Here is a 25,821-nt window from a genome sequence, read left to right on the forward strand (position 1 = left end):
TATTATGGCCGCATAGAAGAGATATGGGAACTAAACTATGCACCTACTTTATTAGGTGTTTCCTTTTTTTCTATGTTCAGATTAAATTTGTGTTTGATGGTGCGATTTCCATGTCGCACAAAGCAAAAAGCAAAAGCAATGCATCTGATGTGAAAAATTAGTGAAAAAATTGTTTTAGTCCCGGCTTGATATGGTGATGTATTAGACCTATTATGTAATAATTGTGACTTTAGATTTTTTTTTTCGTGTTTTCATATTTTCTACGGTTTAAATGAATTTTCTGCTTGACGGTGAATTTCTCGTGAAGAATGTGTGATGAAAAACCAAATGATCAACATTAATAAGATGTGAAAACTAATTTCCTATCGAAAACCAATAGTTTTAATGATTTTAATCAAGTAGTATATTTTTGCATGGTGCAAATTGTAATTATTATTTACACTATGTTAAATATTTATACAGTAAAATAAAAGAGTTTATGTTACAAATTTTTGTTGTGTATAATAATGCAAAACCAAGTCCAGGAAATTTTTTTATAATTTTTTGGATAATATTTTATTTATTATGCAATTAATAACTCTCTGCATATTTATATAAAAGAAATATATAAAAAGGAAAACTTCTAGAAACTGACAGGAAGCCAACTGCAGCCCACCTTTACTCCCGGGTGGATCAACCACCTGGGACTAAAGGTGGGCTACGTTTTCACGGCCCGCCAAAAAATAACTTTAGTCCCAGGTCATGGCTGCACCCGGGACTAAAGGTCAAACCTTTAGTCCGGGTTCTTACCATCACCCGGGACTAAAGATCCTTTAGTCCCGGGCCCTGGCTTCACCCAGGACTAAAGATCCTTTAGTCCCGAGCCCTGGCTTCACCCGAGACTAAAGATCCCCTAAATATATATCGCCTTGCCTTCTTCTCTGCCACCATCATCTTCATCCATCGCTCGAGAGCCACCACGCCGCCATCGCTCCTCATTGGCTCCAATTGCCTCCACGCGCCTCTCCATCTCTCGCCGTCTCCGCTGGTGGCCTGGCTTGAGCCTCTCCCGTTCATGTGCAGCGCCCAGACCCGGATCCATCACCATCGTCCTCGCCCTCAACTAGATCTGATTTGGATCTACCACACCCTCATTGCCGTCGTCGATCCTCATCCTCGTCATCGCCAGCTTTGTCCTCGGCTCCATGCGCTCGCACGCCTCGCCGTGCGCTCGTCGTCCCCTTCATCGGAGCGCTCGTCGTTGTCCCCTTTGTCAGAGCGCTCGTCGTTGTCCCCATCGCCGCGTGCTCATCCTCGTCATCGAGATATCACCTCCGGCCAGCACCACGCCTCGAGCTCGTCCTTCGTCCCTGGCAGCTGGCTCTACGCGCACGAGTGCCTCATCTTGGCCGGCTCCATGTGCTCGTCATCCTCCACGCTCGTCGTCCTCGATCTCCTCACTGTGCTTGTGCTCATGCTCGTCCTCGCCATTGTGCTTGTGCTCGCCGTGCTATATGTGAGCAACAGTGTGTGTATGAGTGTGTGCACATAGAAAAAATATAGAAAAAATAGATAGATTTTATTTGTAGATAAAATAGAAAAATGTAGTAGTTTACTTAAATATAATATATATATATATAGAAAAAATGTTGAGTGGATGAATTGTAGAAAAAATGTAGTAGTGTACTACAATATATAGTTGTAGAAGTATATTAGAATCTTCGTCACAATTGAAAAGATTGTTTTTATTAGTGCTATGAATTTTTTGGTATATATATATATCTAAATTTTGATATATTGACATTAATGTTGATATATATCCTAATATCCTAAGCTCCGCTCCAAACCCTAACTTGGTCGAGCTCCGCTCTAAACCCTAACAAAGGCGTAAATAATAACCTTAAATTCTATAGGTATATATATTTGATTCTTCATAATTAGGGTGACATGAATTTTGATATATTTATATACACCAATGTAGATCAGGATATATATAACCTAATATCCTGAACTCGCTACTAATCCTAACCCGGTCGAGCTCCACTCCAAACTCTTATATATATCCTAATCAAGTTCTGCGCATGCAAACCCTAACCAGAGCTCGGCGTAAATAATAACCCTAAATTCTATAATTATTTAAGTTTAATCCCCTAGCTCTATCCATTAAATAGCATATGCATGACTAGTGTATGGTTTTCATTGTTATATATATAAATTTGTTATACATACATATTAGAGAGTTATAAATTTGTATTGTTATATATATATATATTTGTTATATATACATCACTTGCCAATAAATATTTCTAGAAAATAAGAAATAAAAGTTATGCTTTGGAAACTTGAATTTCGAGTGTAGTTATTTAATTAATTTTAAGCACATGACTCGATCCATTTTATAGATATATGGTTTTTATTTTTTATAGATATATCTAGTGGTGTAAAAGCTAGATGGCTACCCTCAGAGACAACATGGATGAAGAAATGATGGATATTATCAACACTGGCACTCAATTTGTCGATGGTGACCAGCAGGATGTAGATGACGGGAGTCAATACCTGGCTCTTGAAAATAATCAAGAAAATATTGTGCAAGAAAATACTGGCGAGGTATATATATTTATATATATATTTGAATATCTATCATCTATTATGTGTACACATGATATTTATTTATTCTTTTTTTATACGTAGCCCTCTGGATTGACGACCACAATGGCAAAAAGCAAAAATATTTGAGGCCCGAAAAAGCCACTGGAGGGGCGCTACATAATATCGGAATTCAATATCGAGACAGGCGAACCACTTGGTCCACATGCAAGGAAATTTGTGCAATACTGTGGGTACCTTGTAAGGGACAGACTTTCGATCAGTGCCCGTGAATGGAAGCAAAAGATCAATGAGCCTCATGTTAGTTTTGTCTCTAATCTTGATAAGAATTTAATTTGGGATGATATCTTTCAACATTTCACGTTGCAAGCGGATGATTATGATGATATCAACGATGATGAATTGAAGGAGCTAGTTCAAAAGTGGGCTATGAAGAAGATGGCCACACAATTCCAGACTTGGAAGAAATCCCTATACACGAAATACGTCAAGAAGAACCTAATGCCCAATTTCAATACTAGGGGCCCGCTCGCGAAGTTGAGGTCCTACTGGAATGATTTTGTACAGTACAAGACATCAGAAGAGGGTGAGGAACGGGTGAGAAGGAACCAAGAGAATGCCCGACAGAAGGTATACCACCATGGCATGGGATCAGGTGGCTATGTGACTGCCATTCCCAAGTGGGAAAAATGGAAGCGGACATTCTTGCCAAGGGTGTCACACCAGAATCACTCAATTGGCCCAAACGTGCGAAGAATTGGTTTTTCGCTCATGGGGGAAGACTGGACCTAGAGACCGGGAAGATGATTCATGGCCCAAAACTCGAAAGAGCAACACAAAGATTTTCTTATGCCCTACAAGCTAAAGCTATTGGTGTGTTTAGGCCCAATAGAGAGAAGGATGAACTGACGTATGCCATCAGGACTGCTGAACACAGTGGCCGAACGAGAGGTTTAGGACGGAACATTTCTTGGGAGCATGGCTTCCCTAACAATAGAGATACCTACAGAAGCTGGCAGAGAAGAAAGGATGAGGAAGCAGCACAGATCAGCAAGTCGGAGGAATATGTTCGTGAGTCACAGGAGGCATTGCTTCAAGCACAGGAGCACGAAAAAGACATGCAAGCTAGAATACAGAATAAAATCATAAAGCAAGTGCAAATAGCAATGAGTGCCCAAAGGCAGGCATCAGATCTAGGAATCAACATTATTATTAGCCCCCTAATCAGTTGAAAAGCAGCTGCGCTTGCACAGAGTTGCCAAATCAAGATGACGCAATGCTACGTTTCCCCGTGGATGACATCACTGCACCGTTTACATCAAGTGAGCTACATATTCCAAAAGGGAATGCCACAATCATGGTGGCTCTCGGTGTTTTTTATCCTCCAGATCCTACCAAGACACCAAGAATCCATGGGGCAATAATACCACCTGGATATGTTAGCGTCTCAGTGGATAGAGTTAGCAAAGGTTTTAGTGATCTGGCTCTTGACATTCTAGGAGGTGATGGAGAGAAAACTCTAGGAGAAGCAGAGGAGACATTCATACTATGGTGCAAGCGCTACATCATTATTCCTAGGGTCTCTAGTCCACTGCCGCTTCCTCAACTGTCAGACAATAGGTGCGGACAAAAGTGAACGAAATAATTTTTTCACTAATTTTCTATTGACATGCATGATTAATAATAACAATTTCTTATACCTAATTATTCTTTTTTGTACTCACACAGCAGGGCCTCCGCCAACCTAAGTTCAATTATTCAATCTCTAGATCATCATAGTGCTCTGGGCAATGATTATGCAACGCCGCCACCGCCGCCACCTCCAAGGAGGTCTCCAACGGCTGCCCCGCCTCCCTTGATGACCAAGAAGCAGCCAGCTCCTAAGAGGTCCGCCCTACAAATGAAGTTGTTGGCCCACCAGCCGGCAAAGAAGAAAGCCTCCTCTAATCCAGTTATTTCCCAAAAACTGTCTTACGAGAAAAGTGAAAAGGAATTAAAGGTTGTAGTACAAAAAGATGAGAACAGTTTCTTCAAAAAAGTAAGAAAGCAACAAGAAGCGAGGGAGAACCCGGAGAAACCGTACTTGTACCTACCTCCAGATCTTCTAAGAAAGAAGGTGGACCAGAAAAGGCGGGAATCTCAAAAGATCCTGCCAAAATTGAACTACGACCGCTCTCTCACCAAGTCATTTGAGGCGGCACAGAAAAAGACTAGAGTAGGGAAAGGTGTTGCAAAACTCGAACAACAATCACAACAATTAGTCCCCCCTCTTGTTATTTGTAATGAATATGGTTCAAACTTAGACTTATTGGACGTCGATTTTGAGGACCTGGTTCAGTTTTACGAGGATACTGGTTAGAACCTTGCCCAAGTGCTCGCTGAAGGACCATCTGCTCCGAAAGTGGATCCTTGGAAGAAATTTAAACATGAAAATAGTCTATACAACCCTGAGGCCTTAGGTGAACTGGGTATGCAAATGTACCTGCTAAACAAGTGGTACATGGTGGCGTGTGAACGGGGAGAGACCTTTGTTTCTGTCAGAGTTAGAAACCAACATTACTTCCGTGGCGATGACGTTATATATGTCGAGTTTTTAGAATTACACCAACTATGCCACCTGGACACTCTCGACAAAAGTCTCATTAGTTGCTATTGTCTGTAAGTGTGATTATTTTCTACTATTAAAGTGTATATATATAAAGCTACATGTATATATATAAATTATATATCCTCACACTATATTTTTATATATGCAGATATGAGATGACAGAACTCAGAAAGAGAAAGGATAATGATGTTGGTTTCGTTGATCCAAATGTCATATTCAAACACCCTAATCCCCCGCCTCAATGGAAAGCTGAACTCGAGAAAAATCTCATAAGGTTCTTAGTGAACCAACAAAACAAGGACATACTCTTCCCCTACAACTTCAAGTGAGTGTTAAATAATTAATGTCGATCATATGGACATTTGTTCAATTATTTGCTTACTAGCTAAGCTATCTCTCATATATATATATATATGTTGACTCTAGTTAATGTCGATCATATTTGTGTATAAAAACATATGCAGCAATCACTGGATATTGATGGTCATTGATATGGCCAATAGTCGATTGAGCATCTTAGACTCGTTAAGAAAAGAGCAAACAGAGTACCAAGACATGATAGATATTATCCAAGAGTAATTTGGTCTCTCTAGCAATTATATATACCCCGATCTCTTAACTGCAACAATTATTAAAGGCCAAATTAATTTTTTATTTTATTGGGCGTAGTGTTTGGAAAAGTTTCATTGAGCAACACCACATGAAACATTGCAAAGCGCCACTGGATGTAATCGCACACAAAGTAAGTATTAGCTACATTTATATATATATAATTCAATTAACACCATGCATGCTTTCAATTCGCCGGATCTTTTTTCTCGTAAAAGTGGGTTCTGAGGCAAGAACAGGGGACCAACTACTGCGGATACTATGTTTGCGAGTTCATCATGGCGTACGCAAAAAGAACTCCTGAAGAGATCCTCAAAGTACGTTATATAAATATATTCATATATTCACAATTTCTTTTATTGCTCATATATATAAGTAATCACGTGACACACACACACACACACACACACACACACACACACACACATATATATATATATATATATATATATATATATATATTAATACTTTTCCTTTAACTTTTATTGAAGACTCTATGGTTGAAGGAAAAAGTCATACAACGTGATCAACTGAAAGCAATTCAAGAGACCATAGCAGGATTTCTTAATGGCCAGGTCTTAAACCCCATCGGCGAGTTCTACAATGACATGAACGAAACATGGAAGTCAAACCAGATGGAGTGAATTTGTTATCCCAAGGATATGATAGAATATACAATGCAAGCTTTATTTGTAATGTATATATACATATTATATGTACATAAAATAACATACAATGTATGTATATGCATGTAATATATACGTTGGTTTCATACTTTAGTTTGTACAAAATGTTCGAACATTATAAGCGTGTAGAATATGTATATTATTAGTAGCATAGAATGCATATTCGAAAACCTATTCGAAAACCAAAACGAATCATCAATTGAAAATAGAAATAAAAAAAGAAAAAAAAGAAAACCTTTAGTCCCGGTTGGTAATACCAACCGGGACTAAAGGGCCGGCCCATGTGGCCAGGCCGGGAGGCCTCCGGGACTAAAGGAGGGGCCCTTTAGTCCCGGATTCGTGCTCCCGGTTGGGAAACCGGGACTGAAGAGCTTTCCCAACTTGGACTACAGCTTGTTGCTGTACTAGTGAAAGATACTAATTAAGCAACTAAGGTGTCAGGCTAGCTAGAGCTTACCTAACCAATTCTAGAAGCAAGGTCACACAAACCTATGCAACTAGTACTTCAAGCACGGGGGAGCTCCTACACAACTAGTATGCAAAAGCACAAAGCCTAAGCTCACTAGCAATGCTCAATAACAAGGCAACTAATGCTAAATTAGAGAGCACAAATTACTTAGCTACATAAACTAAGTAATATAACTAACAAGGTTACACAAACCAAATTAGTCACGCAAGGGAGCTACTTCTATGCTACACAAGCAAGAAGGTACTAGCAAGCTACACAAGTTAACCAAATACAAGAGCAACTACAAAAACACAATATATATAAAAGTAAATACAAGCTTGTGTTGGGGAATTACAAACCAACGAGATGAACAAGGTTGACACGGTGATTTTTATCCTGAGGTTCACGTGCTTGCTAACACGCTAGTCCCCGTTGATATGAGCTCTAAGGTTGTCACTGGTCCTCTTGCTAGTGCTGACCTACAAGTCACACTCTTCCATGTGGAGTGCTTACCACAAGCCCTAGCACTTGACCCAGCCAGACCGCTTGTCGCCCTTCATGTCTCGCTCTACTAAAGTTGCTCTTCGTGGCTTTCGCGGGTGAGCATAATACCCCTTACAATCTCTTCTTTGGAGCACTGCACAATCTTCTTTGCTGTTTCAACGGAAACACCATCAAACCATCTCAAAGGTGGCAACCTCCAAGAGTAACAAGCACCACCGGCTTACATCTTGGTCACCTAGTGCCAACACTTGCAATCTCTCATGCACCGCACTAGAATCACTCTCTCACTTAGCGGATATGATTAGCACTAATCACAATTGAGTTGGAGGGCTCCCAAGCACTCTCACACAAGGACACTAAGTCCCCAAGGTGCCCAACACACCAAATGGCCGGCCACCACCTATATTTATAGAGGGAGGCCCCAAACTAGTCATTTGGACACGTGCTGAAAAGTGAACTGCGGATAGTCCGTCCTTATAGGCCCAGGCAGTCTTCCCTTATGCTAAAACAAGTCATTAGGTGCTGCAATGGTCATCCCGGACTGTCCACCCCTTAGGGCTCGGACAGTCCACCATTCACCTAAAACTAGTTGTTAGAGTTCAAACGATTGCCCCGGACAATCCAGGAATTATAGGCGGATAGTCCGCCATTCAAACTCGATAACATGTCCAGAACCTGTCTAGACCCTTTATTCCTCGGAAATTAACTAGAGGACAGTCCGCCCCCAGGGCCCAGTGTAGGGTCAAGATGGTGGACTAGAGGGGGTGAATAGTCCTTTCTAAAAACTAATTGCACCGCCTAACCAAAACTAATGCGGAATTAAAACTATCGGTCTAGCCAAGACTACACCCCTCTATCTAAGTTCACAAGCGCCTTACAAAGATCCTAATTAGCCAACAAAGGTGCCAGGCTTGCTAGAGCTCATCTAACCAATCGAGCTTGCAAGGTCACAAAAACCTATGCAACTAGTACTTCACACAACCGGGGAGCTCCTACACAACCTAGTGAGCAAAAACACAAAGCCACCTAAGCTCACTAGCAATGCTCAATAACAAGGTTACACAAGCCAAATTAGAGAGCATAAATTACTTAGCTACACAAACTAAGCAATGTGATTAATAAGGTTATTCAAACTGAATTAGTCATGCAAGGGGAGCTACTTCTAGCTACACAAGCAAGAAGGTAACTAACAAGCTATACAAGCCAACTAATTACAAGAGCAGCTACACAAGCCAAACAATGTATGTGAAAGTAAATACAAGCTTGTGTAACGGGGATGCAAACCAACAGGAAGACAAGGATGACACGATGATTTTCTCCCGAGGTTCACTTGATTGCCACCAAGGTACGTCCCCATTGTGTCGACCGTTCACTTGGTGGTTTAGTGGCTAATTGACATCACCCGCCAAGCCCGCACATCGGGCACCGCAAGAACCTACCCATAAGTGAGGGTAGCTCAATGACATGCTCAACTAGAGTTGCTCTTCGCGATCACCACGGGGTAAGCACAATCCCCCTCACAAATCCTCCTCTGGAGCACCGCACAATCTTCTTGTGTGCTTCAACGGAGTCACAAGCCACCAAGCTGTCTAGGAGGTGGCAACCGCCAAGAGTAACAAGCACCACCGGTTTGTAACTCGATCACCTAGTGCCACTCGATGCAACCTCACGATACAATCGCACTATAATCGCTCACTCACTCGATCGGATGATCACTATCAATCACAAGTGAGTTAGAGGGCTCCCAAGCACCACCACACAAGCCACCAAGGCTCTAGTGTGCTCAGCAACTAGCCCAAGGCTGGCTAAGGGGGTATTTATAAGCCCCCACACGAAATAGAGTCGTTGCTCTAAAGATTCCCTTTTCTACGAGGGCATCAGACACGACGGTGGTGGCACCGCCCTAGGGGTGGCGGTGCCCTCCAACGGTCACCCCAACAGCTAGTTTGACTAGCGCAGGGGCATAGGACATAGTGGCGGTGGCACCGGACATAGGGTGGTAGTGCCCTGTCCAGTGACCAACCCCACTCGGCTGCTCTTGGGAATAAAGGGGTAGTGGCACCACCCCACCAGCGGCGATGACCAGGCGGTGCACCACCCTCTCCATGACGGTGAACACCAGTCACTCCGATGACCGTGCCCACACAGCCCTCCTCGGCCGAATCTACGTGGGCACCGCCCCATGGGTGGCGGTGCCACCGGACCAGGGGTGGCGGTGCCAACCCCAAACTGCCCGCTCTTGGCCATGGCTCAGATGGGCACCTCCCTGGGGGTGGCGGTGCCACCGAACACCTATCCGGTGCCCCCCCAGAGGCAGCCCAGTGAGCCCTTTTCACCTCCTTTTTCGAGTTGATCCACACCAACTCCAAACACATCTCCTTTGAAAATGTGCTAACACCACCAAGTGATCACCACCTTGTGCATGTGTGTTAGCTTTACACAAACATTTTCCTAAAGGATTAGCACTCTTCTTGCCACGCCACTCGATCCTAACATGTATGCAAAGTTAGATTGCTCAAGTGGCACTAGATGACCGATATGCAAACAAGTTTGCCCCTCTTGATAGTATGGCCATCTATCCTAAACCCGGTCATAAACTTCTCTACACACCTATGACCGGTAAAATGAAATGCCCTAAAATATATCTTTGCCTTGTGCATTCCATTCCATCTCCTCCATCGTTGATGCAACACATGCACCAACCATATCACAAATGATATGATCCACTTCATATCATCACGTGACCTTGTTGGTTCATTGATCTTGACCTCACTTGATTTCACCGTTGCCTTCATCCATCAGTGACAAGTCTTGCTCAAGCTTCACCGCCGCGCGGTCCATCACTCCAAAGCCTCCACTTGTCCTTCACGCTTGCAACCGGTCCATCAAGCCAAGTCTTGTCTTGATCTTCTCCACCTTAGTCACATGACTCTATGTCATGTCTCATATGCAATGATCTCCTTCATCACATGTGTGAGCTTTGCAACATATCCAAGCCATTTCACCTCTATGGCATGAGTTGCTTACATAAGTGTACATGTGGACTAATCACCTGTGCATCTCACATAAACACATATTAGTCCACTTAGGTTGTCACTCAATTACCAAAACCAAACAAGGACCTTTCAACCTGAGATGGTCGACAAAAAGGAAATTGTTCCCTAGGACACATCAAGAAGAAATAAGCAAGTGAAAGTTAGGTCAAAGCTATTGGTTTTGCCAAGCCCAATGGGATGGTTTGATCATCTGACTCGACTTCATGCATGACAAGGTGAGCAACATACCTTCTCACTAAGAGAACTTTTCTCGTCCTCATCCCTTAAGAGATCTATGGATTATTTTAGGACCGGGTTAGTATGAGAAATCTTGAATTTGGATCTAGAAGTACGTAAACTGCTTTTAAATATACCATTTGTTTAAATTTAGACTAACCACAATTACAAATATGTAAACCACATTATTTTTGCTTCAGACTACATATCCAACCTAGATCTCATAGTAGAGCTATGCCAAACGAGTCCATAGTTTGCAGTGCAACTCTAGATTGATTTGCATTTGTGTGTGTGTTATCTTTGCATCCAACTTCTAGGTAGGCTGTAGGCGTTGTATGTACAATGATATAGCAATGGCACAACTAGGAAGTAGAAGATGTGTCTTTTCCATACTATATACAAGGATGGAAAACATGCATGCAAGGCCTAGTAGGAGTTCAAATCCAATGAAGCACCTCATGGCCACAACACTTGCTAGTGTATTGTATTTTCTTGGGAAGCCAAGGCATGCACGCCACCGCTACTTAACGTGCAACTTTCCTAACTTGTAGCGCATTCTTTTATTCTTTTAGTTAATTTCCAATACTATATTCTATATTGTTAATAATATATGATGAATCATATAACATGTGGATCGTCTTTCTATAGATATGTATCTGGTTGATCTATCGGATCTTACAACCAAGGTACCTTAAGAAGAACAATGCCACCTTGTGGAACATGCATAAATTGTGTGGCATATACTATATATACATGCATAACTTGTGTCTGCCATATATAGACTATAGTATATGTGAAGCAAGTAGCAGTAGTTATGTACCATGCACATATGTAAGACAGTAAGAGGTCCATGCATATACTCATGTACATACCAAGGGTTGTTAATTTGTCTCATTGAAAGCAGAAATAAAAGGAATAAAACATTCAAAAGATAGACATCTACATCAACAAATTGTTTTTACTAATAGTACATAGGTAGGGCTCTAGCTACCAAATGCATGTTAAATATCCTGTTTCATCCATCCAAATTAAGTACTAAACTTGAAAAAGCTATAGACTAGTTGACAAATTAAAGAATCAGAGAAATGAAGAAAATATCCACTGGAACTGATGGTCCAAACAAATGATTATTTGTCCAATGATATATAGATTACTGCAACTCATCAAAGCATGCAAATGAACAAAAAGGGTGATTCATGATGACTTGCCATCATGACCAAAACTAAATAAAAAATGCATGCGTCCTAGGCTACTAGACTCTCCTAACTTCATCGGTACTACTATCCAATTGCATTGTTTGCAACAACACAACACTTCCGCAGCTTGGCACACTACCCCTACTGCCCCTTGTTGTTGTTGTTGTTGTTGTTGTTGGGCTTTGTCCAGTAGTGGTCCAACAATGACCCACCATTGTTGTTCTTGCTGCTCTTCATCATGGCCTTGTTATCCTGCTCCTCCTCTTCCTCCTGCACTCCAGCTGATCCTGCAAAACCACCATCGATGTTCACTCCCTGCTGAGTACCTACCAGCTGCCTGGCATCATCAGTTGTTGAGCCAGTCAACCCATGCCCATGCATTGCACCATATGATGGTAGTGGAAATGGCATGTCCATTCCGTTGTTGCCGCAACTCGTCGCGAGACCTGCGTTGTAGCTACTGCTACCAGGAAGAAGCCCTCTTCTTAGCATCTCCAGGAAAGATGGCATTGTCCCACTCCCTCTCGCGGCCAGCACTGGCACTGATGCCTGGTTGGATAGTGACATTGGCGTCAAGGGTAGGGAGGCATGCTGGTTGTCCATGGTGAAGTTGAAGTCGCCGCCCCCACCTGTCGATATAAGTGTCGGGAGCACATTGGGGAATAAGCCTGTCGTCATTGGAGCGGGCATCATCATGTTGGGCACCATCATCAGTTGTGTGTTGGTACTCATCTTGCTGGAGCTGGTGTTGGTGCCAGGGGATAATGGTGCATAGGCAGTCGATGAGGACGATGAGGTGCCAGAGCTTGAGACAGATCCAGAGGCGCGCTTGTTCTTGCGGCACCCACCGTCAACGGGGACATTGCGGAGGGCACCGCCATGTGTCCAATAGCGGCGGCAGGCCCTGCAGAAGTAGCGTGGTTGTGTCGTGCTGTAGTTGTTGTAGTAGCAAAATTTGGTGTTGTTGGAGTTGCAGCGGGGGCACCTGAGCGCCTCAGGCAGCTGCGGCCGCGGCTTACGCTCAACACTGCCACTTGCCTGTTGCGTGACCTGTGCCTGCTTTGGGCTCCGAGCTTCCTCCTTTATAATGGGGGATGACACCATCGCCTCCTGCACCAAATAAATTATGGATGCACAAATTATTAACTTGTGTGAGAGCCATTATTAGCGCCACAAGCAAAGAGAAATAATGATATAGTATTACACTTATCACCTAGCTTCCTAATTTAACAAATTAAATATCATGAAGCACAAGCTTGTTCAAAACCATAGAATGAAATGTGTACTACCTTTTTAGATGGAAATAAAGTGACAATTTTCTATAGTGGCTAGAATGCGTGATAACCACAATCATTCTTTTTTATGGTAGATTATTGTGTTGTGTGCTAGTACATATGTAAGGACACACCAAAACCAAATATGTATTTTATAGGTCCCACTTCTGTCTTTCCTCATCTCATCATCCCATAGAACCTATATCCCTAGCCCACTTGTGTATTTCATGAAACCTGACACCAAAATCTTTGGACACCAATCAATTTAATCCAATAGTCTGTTTGCAACCCCTTTTAACCCTAAACATCCCTCAAGTCGCCTCCTTTCCACCTCCCTATTGTCACCTACGGTGCCTGTCACTACCATACTTAACACACTCCTGCCCTCACCCAGCCCCACACTAGTGCCAATTCCTTGCTCACTAGTGTTGGATACTGAGAGACACCCTGGCACGCCTAAGCCCTCATCTTTGATATGCCCATGTATGTGTCTCACCTGCATCGCGCTTTCGACACAAACCAGTCACTCCAACGTGCCTCATCCTCTCTATCCCCACTAAATTGTACAACGGTCAATCCATGATATACATACGATGGTCCATTTTCCTACTTTGTCTTGACCAATCCACATCCTCTCACGGGGACCATATCCATTACCTACTTGCCATTAGGAAGCCCAACACCTGAATATTAAGCTGCCGGTCGCTGTGATCCAATGCCTCATTTTCCTACCCCGTTTAAGCCTAATTTTGTTACCCATGCATGCCGCCACCAGTACCGTACCCAACACACTCTTGTGCCCCCCTACTACTCGCTCACCCGTGTCGGATGGTGGGTATCATCATGGCATGCTTGAGCCCCCATGCTCGATATGCCGATGTTCGTGTCTCACCAGCATCGCATTCGACGCCAACCAGACACCATACCCTCGCAGACTTAATCCCCTCCATCCCACCAACAACAGTGCCTTATTCACCTTCTCCACCATGCCCTCATCCTTGCACATCATCGCCCTTCTTCATCTCTGGTGTCGCTCCCTATCATCGCTACATCTACTGCAATATTAACTTGGCTTTTCTGGGATCTCGTTATGTTGTCACCCTCGAGCCTTCGTCCTATCGCATCCTCCACCACTACTCTGCCACCATAGGATTTCCCTCAAGACTCACGGGACTATGGTGAGCACCAACCCTGAACCTTAATGCCATTAGTGTCGCCAAAGTCAGAGAAGAAGATACATGGTGTAAAGATCCTATCACCCCAAAAATTCAGTGACAACTTTGTTTAAATAAATTCCAAATACTTATTAATGATGCACGCTGTAGACTAACAAATCAAGAGGCTGAAATAAATAAAAAAGTTTAGGAAACTTTGAATTAATTTGGGAAGGTTATCCAACAATTGATTCATGGACAATATTCATGCATTATCTAACGAGTACTTGCACACATACCAATATATGTGTACGCCTTGTTTCTACTAGCAGTGAGCTAGCTACTTGAAATCAAGAGAAAGAAACGAACTTACTTGTATCATCGATTTAACAAGAAGAAACATATATAAAGGTTAACAAATATGTTCGTGTCTCACCTGCATATCGATCTATATATGGAAAGAAAAGTAGCCAACATGAAAGGGAGGATCGAGAACAAGGAGGCGATCACCAAGTTACCTGCTGGTGGTTGTGGGGAGCCGATGCTGCTGCAGTGCTGCTGGTGGTGCTGAAGCTGGAGCTCATGTCCATGGATCTTTCCTTCCGCTAATCTGTTGCAAATATAGCATAGATACATGACCAAGCACTTACATATATGCACCCGCCCACCAAATAAAGGATTGATCGATCCTAGCAGGTAAAGCAAAGTGACCCATCAAAATCTCTTAAAATCAACACACCTGTCAACCAAACCTGTATCAAAACACCAAGAAGGATCACAGAGTACACGGGACGGACTGGATGTTGTGCCAGCCTTCCTCTTGTCGCTGGGGAGGAGGGAGAGAAAGAGAGATCGATGATGCTGTGAGAGATGCCTCCTTTAGTTGTTTATAGAGAGGAAACGGAGTGAGCGAGACGGGAGAATGGACGGATGGTGTGAGGGGCTGAGGGCCCAGCGTACATACAGTGGGCTGGACAGACGGAGAGCCAGCTAGCGGACAGTGCAGTGGAAACGGCGGCGGATTTCCGTGAAAACAACCGCGCGGCGCGTCTGCTAGTTGATGACGCATGCATGGCACACATGAGAGCCATGCATATGGTCTTATGGATGGCGCAGCCGCAGCCACCGAGATGCCTTGCAGGTCTTCTCTTCCGTTGGCATACAACAGAAACGGCAGAGAGCCTAACAATCATGACAAGCTCGACGGTGCAGTGCTCGCACTCATCTTGAACTACAAGCCTCTCATCCTTGCACGGTAGTTTCCCCCTTTCCTGCCTAAAAAACAAACAGAGGTGACAGTCTCATCGGTGACGGTCCATGCTAGAACACGCCATCACACGCACACACAACATGCATCTCTCACATACACACCTTTGCGTCTTGCCAGATTTAGAAACTAGCTTATCGGGTTTCGAAAAACTAGGTCCATCGGTAGACCCGTCGAACGCTCACCTGAGAGGGGTTCCACTTGAGCAAGCGCGCTCTGATGTTCCCTAGGTTCAATAGGCCAACTAGGATTCCTTCTTATGCTGTGGAGATGAGATAAGAACATCAGATGGGGTTAAAAATGTAGGCTTATGGGATAAAATACAAAAAATGTATTAAAATATAAAAATGTTGATAGATGCAGGCCCTGTTCGCTTGAACTTATCAGCCATGATATAGTGTTTTTCTCTCACAACAAAACAACATCAGCCGGCTTATCAGCCGCAGAAAACGATCAGCCGAACAGGCCGACAGTTCGAGGCCATCAAGCGGTGGTGACCCTTTATATTTATTGGGTGGGGAAGTCTACCTAGGAACAAGTCATAACAATTTACACAATCGTGCTAAATTACAACTTTAACTCAGACTTTCCTAAAATCTAGCTTTGCCAACTTTAAAAAAGGTTTAGCTGGTTTTCACAAGTATGGACTTTCCATAGCCATTTTGCTCCCACCCGAATTCAACTAAGATTATATATACACATTTACTCAGGTCAATGAGTGCTACACAATGGTGATGTCCAATCTATGATCTAGCTAAGCTGGCTTAGGGAACCAGCTAAGCTAGCTTTTCAAGACTTCAAATTTTGGTCATCAACAAATGATGGTTATGCAAGAGCTAAAGGCTAGACCTCTAGTTGTTCTAAGGTTATCAGAAGGCATTTTCAAGTTTTGAAGGATTTTTTTTTTTTGGTTGAATGTGTGATTTTTTAGGACTATGATTGCTTGAGTGTGAGTGTAACCACCAAGCAACTTGATGCATGGTCTTGCTCTTCGATCAGTCTTGACTCTTGACCGATGCAAGCAAAGCAACGATGTCTATTGCTACCAGAATTATAGTTATAGACCTGATGCATCCCATCCGATCCGATTCCTACAACAACAGTCTTTATTTATTTTTTGGTCCATCATCGCTCGCAAGCAGAGTGCAGTTTGAGGAACCGAAATTCATATTGATTGCTGATCCTACCATGGACCATTCTCAAAACATACTCGGCGAGAATAGTTGCAGCTCCAGCTACAAATCAAATAGTTGTAATTTAGCACGATTGTGCAAAAAGGAAATGGAGAAATTGTATAGTTCAGAACTCTTTGTAGATGAAACTGGAAAAGAATGTTGATGCACAAATACATGGGTTTTGAACTATACAATTTCTCCATTTCCTTTTTGCAAACTACCACAAGCGCTTTCGGTTTCAAACAAAAGCTCATTTTCAAATATAAAAGGAATGGCGTTCTGTCCCAAAGCCGCCCAACAAAGACACCATATGTTTCTGCGACTATATCAATACTCCACAGCTATCCAATTGCCTTCCGTGTTCTGCTTCCGAAAGGTGAGGCCTGTCTTACAGTGTTTCACCATATAAAACAGTGGCTTCCGAAAAACACAGACACAGTTCTTGACAGGCTCTATTCATATCCCATGCTTTTGATCAGATCCAGACTTTTGCTTGCAACTACAACCAGGGAGTTTAGAACAGAGAGTAGTAAAAATCAGGGAAGTATCAACCTTATCTAGCGAAACCACCATGGCCAGAGACAGTTCTTAACTGCCTCTACTCATACCCGATGACTGACAGGCATTAATTAACAATCAACATCTAATGCCTCTAACAAGGGTTAGCTGAAGCGGTGCAGAATATGATTGTGCCTCAAACTATCATCAGAGGACCTGATGAAGGTATATGCAATGGATGTCTTGCCTCATGAGGTGAACCATTCGCAGCAATGAGAACAATAAGAACAAGCTACGCCTTCACATGTTCCCGGATGAACTGCTCAACAGCCAAAACATTACCAGTCGTACCGGCACCCTCAGCAACAACCACCTTGTTCTGGCACTGGCTGAAGTTGAATGCCTCTCCAGGGACCCCGAGCTGGACTTCATCAGTTATGTCAGCTGATGATATGGCATTCCTTGATTCCCGAAGCTTGTTTCTACAACATGGAAAAGAAGGCCAGCATTACAAACCTCGTGAATCTAATCTTTCACATCAGTTGGAGACTGGTGCACATGTTTTTTGCATGCTCCCTTAAAGGTGCCTACGAGTTATATCGGGACCATAGATCTGTTTGGGATCAGAAAAGGGGATATGCAAGACCTGCTGCTACTACTCCACAACCCAAATAAATTCCATTTATATTTGCAGCTTAATATCATGTAAAAGTCATTGGATACATTCGTGCTGCACATCAGATCTAGGAATAAGCTCCATAATCACAGCATTTATGCACTACTGGGTTTCAGTCATTCAAATTCTAATTATGCAAGTACAATAAATGTTGGGACGAGAGAGCTGTCCTGTCCTTACATTTCTTTCTCCAACTGCTTCTTGATGAACTCCTTTGAGTGGGCCGTAACTTTATCTGTCTTGTTGCAGAATATAAGCACGGGAACCTTTTTCTTCACTACAGTTGCCTTTGTCAGAATGTCATATAGATACCTACCAGAAGGATGGCAATATTGTTACGCAATTTTAACAGCATTAACAAATGATCAAACAGAGTAACTTTTCTGCGGTTTTAACAACATTAACAAATGACAAAAAAGAGTAATTTTCTGCAATTTTTAAAATATGTAGAAGGCTGCTAGTCACACCATGTTAACTACAATAAGGAAATAATCAAACACAATAATTTCTGCAATCTTGGGATATGAAGAAGGCTCCTAATCACACTTCTAATTTCAATCCAGCACAAAAGCAAGTAAACGTAGATGATATAGAGTTATAGACACCAAAGTCATTTCATAAAAACTAAAACAGAGGGCACAAAAATTACTCCGCAGCAGCTTGCATGCTAGACAAGAAATCTTGAGCATCAACAACAAAAACAACCCCAGCTGCTTTAGGCTTGAGCCTTGCATGACCAGGCACATCAACAACATGCACAGGTTTTACTTTGCCTTTCTGAAAAAGGATATAGGATGGTTTAGCAAAAAATATTGCAGTCAAGAAATGCATGTTTCTTCATAAGAAACTATGCTATCCATTTTATTTTTTATCTCAATATGTTGGAAAAAGAAGTAACTCTAGAAGCATCTTACCCTTTCTTGCTCCGAATGCAGCACAAATGTGTCATCGTTTTCTTCCATTGAAGTCACAGTTCCTTGATGTGATGATCCATCCCGAAGCTGACAGGCAGACACAGAATTAGCAGAGAAATGAAAGATAGTATAACCCACCTACTTGTTACAACAGTATTGATACAAATATAATCCTGGGTATTAATGGTATCGCAATGCAGTACTTCTAGAACCAGATATGAGCATAGACAAGTCTAACCAAACCAACTATATACTACATAGAAAAAACAAAATCCAACCAATAAGAAAGAGATATCCTGCTAGAATTTAACACGTGAAATGATGTTCAGACTTGAGACAAGATTATTTTGCAAACAAGATACTACAACCTTGTCCTTCACTTGTAAAACCCTACACCCCACAGACAAAAAGAACAGCAGTTACCTGGTAGAAAAGAGTAGTTTTGCCACTGCCACTAAGCCCAGATAGCACTATAGTATTTGGCTTCGAGGATTTAAAACAAGATGCTGCGGAAATAGAAAGGCAGACAAAGTAATTGCTTATCAGTCACGACTCTAATGTAATGAATTGTGGTATGATAAAGCAAAGATCTTGACAAGCAACATGGTGGAAGCAGATAATATGGAGAGCATGACACATGACACCTCATGTATATTAGATCATAAGGTATCTCTGAACAAAAAGTAAACCCCCTCTTCGTTTCATAACATAAACATGCCATCATCAGATACCTCATGTTAAAGGACTGTAAATGCTAAATCATCTTAGAGCTGGAACAATTGACAATGCACACCAACTATTGTTAATAAAAACATGGGCCCAATCTTCAATTATTTAATCGATAGCACTCCATCATAACTGCCCTGTTGAAATCTTCTAACTTGTGGCACAATGACACCTCAGAGTCTGAATGAATCAAGGCTCAAAATTTCCACTACGTTCTTCCTTTCTAAGCACACCTATAATTTGCAAAACTAATAAATGTTCACAAACTCCACAGATCGGCTAATTTATACGGCTAACAATGATACTGTTTCTTCCCCTCATAAATTAGGTAACTGTGGCTTGATCTCCTGTAGTTGCTTAATTTAATCAGACTATAGCCTCTTCCTCCACTGCCCAAATCAGCTCCCATATGATCCAGGGCATGTAGTCGGTCACATTTTACCCATACATATGAAGCAGACAGCACACTAGAACTAAATATGCAATTCCAGATCCACAACTAGTTTATTCTCCAGTGAACGAATTAAATCGAGGACAGACAAAAAAAAACTAAGCAATAACAACTCTGGCGCTTTTAGGAGGGCGAGAATGTTTCTCCAGGGATCCCACCCCAAGCAGTCCCCTGCCGCAAAACTGAGAACACCTATTTCATGCCTACTGGGCCACATAAGAATCCGTGGGCGTTAGCAGCACAATACTCCGTACTCAAGAATGCAGGGAATTTGAGAAGAAGTCTAGGTTTGGCAGCGCACGTACCTATGATAAGCAGCAGGACTGTGAGGGCAACCGCCGCGGCCGCGATATAGATCTGCTCCGGGGGCTGCTGGCGGATCCAGCTCTCAGCTTGGCGCACCAACACCTCGGCTCGGCGAATCCACTCGTCCATGGCTGCTTGGAGAAGGCCGACGGCGACGGCGGCGGCGGCGGGAGTCGGTCGCTTGGGGGAGGCGAGAGAAGAGAATGCAGCTGCGAGGACAGTGGTCGTTGTGGGCCGGCCGTTGCTGTCTAGTTTTTTTTTTTTTTTGCAGACTGGGCCGGCCTATGTGAGTCCGCGCTGCGTGGCCTTTTGGGCTTTGGCCATCTTGAACTTGGGCGCTAACGTTAGGAATGAGACACGCACATCTCTTTGGTTCCATGTTTTTTCATCTGAGGAACCCAAATTCATTCATTCATGCATCCATTCATGATGACCCTGCCATCCTTAGAACATGCACATACACGGCAAACAGTTCAGATCAGTTAGTAGCAGCTACAAATCAAAAGGGACTCCGATAGCTAGCTACAGTACATCTGATCCATTCTCAAATCAGATACTGGGATGGATATCAACTACAGTATATATACAATTTCTGATATACCCTTTCTGCAACGGAACTATCCCAGGACCTTTGGCTTTCAAATCCCTACTGCCCGGCTATGAGAGGTGTTCTATCCCATCACATCCGGACTCCAGCGCTATCCAGTTGAGTTGCCTTCCCTCTTCTGCTTCCCAGATGTGAGGCTTGTTTTGGTTAGACAACAAATAAAGCACAGAGCAGCCAAAATGTCTGAATTCTCCACACAAAAAATGCAGTGTTACAAGGTCTCAAAAAGTTACCTATATATTGCCATAGTACCATTATGGAAAGAGGCAAAGCCCACACCCTTCAAATGAATCAACGACAATGCTCATTTTTTTGAAAAATGCTCATAACTCAAAGGAGACTGTTAATGCCGTACTCCTCTCTTCTTGCTCTCTTCAGTATTTCCCTCTACATGGTGAGTCTGCTATCACAGGTGTTCAATAAAAGAAGATCTACTAAATCTTGTGAAGAACTAACCTGAATCTGTGTGGTAATGCAGCCAGCACCCTAGTTTTGAATTTTGACAAGTTTACAAACAGGCTTTAATATCACCTAAAGAAGAAGAAAAAATGTGCAAAGACGCTATAAGCATTGCATACCTGAAACTTCTTCACCGCCCAAGGTACATCGCTCCAGGTTTTAGATTGTATGTCCTCCCAAAATAAAGGTACTTGAACTGACTCTACATGCTGGATAAGCCTTAAACTACCTGTTACAGTTATGATGTATATGGTACAACACCAAATAGCAGATTAGCAGCAGCCAATGCTCAAAATAAGGTCATCATGTACCAGCAGGTTGTGTTATCCGAGAGGGAAAATTCTTACTTGTAACAAATGCTTCTTTCCAAATTTCATTATTGGACCACGATGGAGACATCTCTCGTACTGGGATTCCAATATCATGGCACACCCTGGTCCAAAGAAATACAACTTCTGTTACAAGGCATCAGCATTTGGTATTATCTCTAGCTCATAATATCTCACTCAGGATTCCAGCATCAATCACTCCCTCTTACGCAACCCCTTTAGGATGAAATTATTAGGTCTGCATGTCCACTGAACCTAATGCAGAGAGTACAGAGTGCAAAACTTTGAGATGAAAGAAGGTAATATCAAAGCAGGCATAAGGTCCCTCCGAGCTACTTTTATCAGTATCCTGAAATTTGCTTCACTCTCTCCAAAACTGTACAAGATGATGAAGCCAAAGCAAGTGGAATTCATCAGAGTAGACGAAGAATATTTACTCTATCACTATCTGGCGTATAATCCCAGGGAGGACTCCACTCAGTGGCGCTGTTTGCACTTCAAACATAGCAGCCATTGTTTGATTAGAGAATTGCCCATTCCTCTCACGTTCCTCCTATGGAGAAATACACCGGTTATTGTACAGAAGAAAAAACTACATTCAAAATTCCAAGTTTCCAACATGATAATGCACTTGTTTTTGTTCAAAAACTGTAGTGTACACCATTAGTAGTGAAGATCCATTTGGTGTGGCTGGCAATATGTTGTGGGTGCTTTTAGAGAGATCAGATAAATACAACAACAAAAACTGAAAAATGAAAAGATATTGAGGCTTTTACATGTGTGCCATTAAAAAAGTTTGAAATTACACACAGGCCATTAAAAAAGTTAGCCGCACACATATGCCACCGTTCTGAGCTTCTTTGCTCCCCAAGTCATTCCGTCCGCTTTTCTACTTAACGATGTCAAACAGACCAGTGAAAAGACCATTTTACCCTACGGTGGGGTCCGTTTGTCAGCCACGTGCTCGGGCGAGGTGCAGGCGCGCCTCCCGTGCCGCCGCGGCCAAGAAGGAGATGGCGGGGAGCTGCAGCGGCGGCACGAGCCCCGACAGCAGCCGGGGGCGCAGGCGAGCTCGGCCCCGGCCAGCCGCCGCGGGCGCGGGCGCGGACGCGGGCGAGCTCCGCCCCGGCCGCCTCGGGCGCGCGCGGGCGAGCTCGGCCCCGGCCGCCAGCCGCCGCGGGCGCGGACGCGGATACGGGGCGAGCTCCGCCCCGGCCGCCTCGGGCGCGCGCGGGCGAGCTCCGCCCCGGACAGCCACCGCGGGCGCGGGCGCAGGGGAGCTCCGCCGCGGGCGCGCGCTGGCGAGCTCCACCCTGGCCAGCCGCCGCAGGCGCGGGTGCGGGGGAGCTCCGCCGCCGGCGCGCGCGGGCGATCTCCGCCCCGGCCAGCGGCCGCGGGCGCGGGGGAGCTCCGCCCCGTCGTGAGAGAGAGAGAGAGGACAGGGGCGGGCGCGGGCGAGCTCCGAGAGAGAGAGGACAGGGGCAGGCGCACGCGAGAGAGAGGATAAGGATGAGAGGGGTATTACGGACGTTTTGACTGACCGGACCCACTTGTCAGGACTCCCAAACGGTGAAAAACGAACAGAACACCGACGGAATGGCTTGGAGAGCAAAGAAGTTCAGAACGGTGGCATATGTGTGCGGCCAACTTTTTTAATGGCCTGTGTGTAATTACAAACTTTTTTAATGGCATACATGTAAAAGCCTCAAAGATATTTGGTCATTCCTTGGAGGCTTGGACATCCTAGAATCCATTCATAGGAAGGCACCAAGGATCGTCATTTTAGCCCAAACTCTAATGAGTATGTGCATTTATATGATGACAGGACAACGATTAAGGCAGCAGCAGCAGACATAAAAAGTAGAGTAGAAGTGACCAGAAATGATGAAAAGAAATTTGTGAAACGAAGTGCATATGATTTCACTTGTGCCTTGCCATTACATGGATGGTTAACTCATTTCTCTGTTCTGATGAGTACCGAGTACTCTATAGTATCATTGGCATTCAGTGTAAGTGCTAAGTGTCAGTGCAGAAGGATTCTTCTTGCATATTATCGGTAAAAATCACAACATGGATGCCATTCATTCATAGACAAGAAAGAAGTTGGACTCGCCTGTTGGCAGACAACAAAGAAGTTTGTGACAGCACCTTCAAGAATGTGATCCCCGTCGTTAGTCAACAAGAGCTCTGTGACCCCAGGAGGCCTCATCTTTTCCAAACTCTTCCGGATCCTGCGTGCATTCAGTTCAGGAGTAAGATAAGGAATACTAGCTCAGCTTACGCAGCAACCAAAACTTGCAGAAATTAAGATTGCAGTACAGCCACCCACCTGGTCCAAGACGCGTACTTGGCGGCGGCAGCGTCCCTTCCCCTGCCGGCCACGGCAAGTCTGGCCCCCGACTCTCCGAAGACCGGCGGGGCATACTTCCCCACATGGACGAAGACATCGAGGCCGTCCCCAGAACCAGAAATGGAATCGGCTCCTGCTCCTCTGACCAGGGCCGTGAGCGCCAAATCCTCGTGCTTGGCCATGGGCAGCCGAGTGCGCATCTCGTGGATGGCGACCCGCACGGAGGGGTTGACGAGGGACTGGATGGAGAGGAAGTCGAGGTCGAGGGCGCGCGATCGGGGGAGGGGGAGGGGGAGGGGGAGGCCGAGCAGGTGGGGGTGGGAACGGGCGAGGAGCGCGGCGGATTCGGCGAGGCGACGGAGGTGGCGTGGCCACCAGTGGAGGCTGCCGCGGGCGGTGGTGTAGGCGCCCGGGGTGGAGTCGAGGAAGGCGGCGGCGGATGGGGGAGCGTGTGGGCAGATGGCGCCGTTGCTGACGAGCACGGCCGCCGGCGACGGCATCCTCAACTGAAGTGACGGTGGCGTTGACTGGGACGGGAGGACGGGGCAGGTGGTAGACTGGTAGATCGGACGGTCGTGGACACCAGATTGAGGATCCGACGGCCTCCATCTATATAAACTTTATGGATTTCTCGACTTCTGCCGGTGCACTACATACAGTACTTGATATTCGTCGGCTTCGTAAAGCCGAGGTCCTTATAGACCGGCTTCCCAACAAAAACTCGACCAAGCAAACAATATTGTAAACGACGTATAACTCATGAACCGGCCCAAATACCTAAACGACATGTCAGAAGGGCGATTTAATCTCCGACCGGAAGGCCTGGCCGAGGAGGAACGGCGCCCGCTTCTGACTCCGGTTCGCCTCTCCGACCGGAAGGCCTCGCTAAGCAGAAACAGCGCTCGCTTTCGACTCCGGCCCACCTCTAGGCGGCCTCTCCGACCGGAAGGCTTGGCCAAACACCACTTCCGACTCCGACCCGCGTCTCCGACCGGAAATGCACCGAACCTCTGCTTACAACTCTTCTCCGACTGGCGCAATCAGAGATGACTGGGACCAACCGACCGGGGACGCCCGCTCGGTGAGGACCAGGAAACGAACGGAGAAAGTAAGACAGGGCACTCAAGTCAACCGTGATACCGAGGACCGTACCCTGTACACCTGCAGGACAGTACCAACATGGCATGTCAGAAGGGTACCCTGCAACCTTCCTAGCATATCAAAACACAAGCAGTGTTGTGGGCGTCGATATTTTTCCTACAGTATTGTAGGCGCCATCAACTCCCATACCAGACAAGCACGGTAAGGCTCCCCCCACATGCCTCTGGGCATCAACAGTGTTGTGGGCGTCGACATTTACCATACTAGACAAACATAGTAAAAACCCCTACATGCCTCTGGGCATCAACAGTATGGCAGACACCGACATCTACTATACCCGAAGAAGAAGACGCAACCTCCCACATCATCTGACATTAACAGTGTTATGGACGTCTACAATCATCTTGTATCCGACGGCGTGGGCAACAAGACTTAGCATACGTACACTCTTCCTCTCTCACTTGTAAGGCCATCCCCTTCATCTATAAAAGGGGATGCGTTCTCTCCCAACAAAGAGAGAAAAACACACAACGACCGATCCATCAGTTCACTTACATCGATTCACCCTCTGTAGCTTTAAACACTCTAAAGCTACAAAGAGCGCACGCTCGAACACTTATCA

At 44.5% G+C, this 25,821-nt stretch overlaps 3 protein-coding genes across 4 annotated transcripts; all 3 read right to left on the reverse strand.

Moving 5' to 3' along the window:
* Nucleotides 1-12,053: 12,053 nt before the first annotated feature.
* Nucleotides 12,054-14,930, reverse strand: LOC136502955 (dof zinc finger protein PBF-like). Its single transcript, XM_066498195.1, has 2 exons — nucleotides 14,859-14,930; nucleotides 12,054-13,022 (listed from the first exon to the last, which is right to left on the reverse strand). The coding sequence occupies exons 1-2, from the start codon at nucleotides 14,928-14,930 to the stop codon at nucleotides 12,054-12,056; spliced, it is 1,041 nt and encodes a 346-aa protein (XP_066354292.1).
* Nucleotides 14,931-16,962: 2,032 nt separating this feature from the next.
* On the reverse strand, nucleotides 16,963-20,614 carry LOC136505028 (uncharacterized). Its single transcript, XM_066500101.1, has 6 exons — nucleotides 20,353-20,614; nucleotides 19,294-19,376; nucleotides 18,871-18,957; nucleotides 18,606-18,733; nucleotides 18,137-18,268; nucleotides 16,963-17,762 (listed from the first exon to the last, which is right to left on the reverse strand). The coding sequence occupies exons 1-6, from the start codon at nucleotides 20,480-20,482 to the stop codon at nucleotides 17,573-17,575; spliced, it is 750 nt and encodes a 249-aa protein (XP_066356198.1). The 5' UTR covers nucleotides 20,483-20,614; the 3' UTR covers nucleotides 16,963-17,572.
* A 326-nt stretch (nucleotides 20,615-20,940) lies between these two features.
* LOC136505027 (uncharacterized) lies at nucleotides 20,941-24,668 on the reverse strand. Of its 2 annotated transcripts, none has more exons than XM_066500100.1 (8): nucleotides 24,078-24,668; nucleotides 23,862-23,979; nucleotides 22,186-22,301; nucleotides 21,767-21,852; nucleotides 21,539-21,648; nucleotides 21,417-21,446; nucleotides 21,194-21,240; nucleotides 20,941-21,078 (listed from the first exon to the last, which is right to left on the reverse strand). In XM_066500100.1, exons 1-8 carry the CDS (start codon nucleotides 24,596-24,598, stop codon nucleotides 21,033-21,035), a joined length of 1,074 nt encoding a protein of 357 aa, XP_066356197.1. In that variant the 5' UTR covers nucleotides 24,599-24,668; the 3' UTR covers nucleotides 20,941-21,032. The 2 variants fall into 2 exon arrangements, 1 of the variants encoding a protein (XP_066356197.1); XR_010771068.1 differs by having other exon boundaries at nucleotides 20,977-21,078; nucleotides 21,194-21,347.
* Nucleotides 24,669-25,821: the final 1,153 nt, after the last annotated feature.

This window comes from Miscanthus floridulus, chromosome 14 (genome assembly GCF_019320115.1).
Source record: "Miscanthus floridulus cultivar M001 chromosome 14, ASM1932011v1, whole genome shotgun sequence".
Lineage (NCBI taxonomy): Eukaryota > Viridiplantae > Streptophyta > Magnoliopsida > Poales > Poaceae > Miscanthus > Miscanthus floridulus.

Excerpts from the sequence above, each read along its gene's own strand:
- LOC136502955 (XM_066498195.1), bottom strand. The coding sequence starts at position 14,930 with ATGGACATGAGCTCCAGCTTCAGCACCACCAGCAGCACTGCAGCAGCA. Across the intron at positions 13,023-14,858 it reads CTCCCCACAACCACCAGCAG|GAGGCGATGGTGTCATCCCC; the intron begins GTAACTTGGTGA and ends TATTTGGTGCAG.
- LOC136505028 (XM_066500101.1), bottom strand. The coding sequence starts at position 20,482 with ATGGACGAGTGGATTCGCCGAGCCGAGGTGTTGGTGCGCCAAGCTGAG. Across the intron at positions 19,377-20,352 it reads AGTCCTGCTGCTTATCATAG|CATCTTGTTTTAAATCCTCG; the intron begins GTACGTGCGCTG and ends CTATTTCCGCAG. Across the intron at positions 18,269-18,605 it reads AGCATGCAAGCTGCTGCGGA|GTATCTATATGACATTCTGA; the intron begins GTAATTTTTGTG and ends TCCTTCTGGTAG.
- LOC136505027 (XM_066500100.1), bottom strand. The coding sequence starts at position 24,598 with ATGCCGTCGCCGGCGGCCGTGCTCGTCAGCAACGGCGCCATCTGCCCA. Across the intron at positions 21,649-21,766 it reads GAAAGAAGCATTTGTTACAA|GTAGTTTAAGGCTTATCCAG; the intron begins GTAAGAATTTTC and ends TAACTGTAACAG. Across the intron at positions 21,447-21,538 it reads GGGCGGTGAAGAAGTTTCAG|GGTGCTGGCTGCATTACCAC; the intron begins GTATGCAATGCT and ends ATTCAAAACTAG.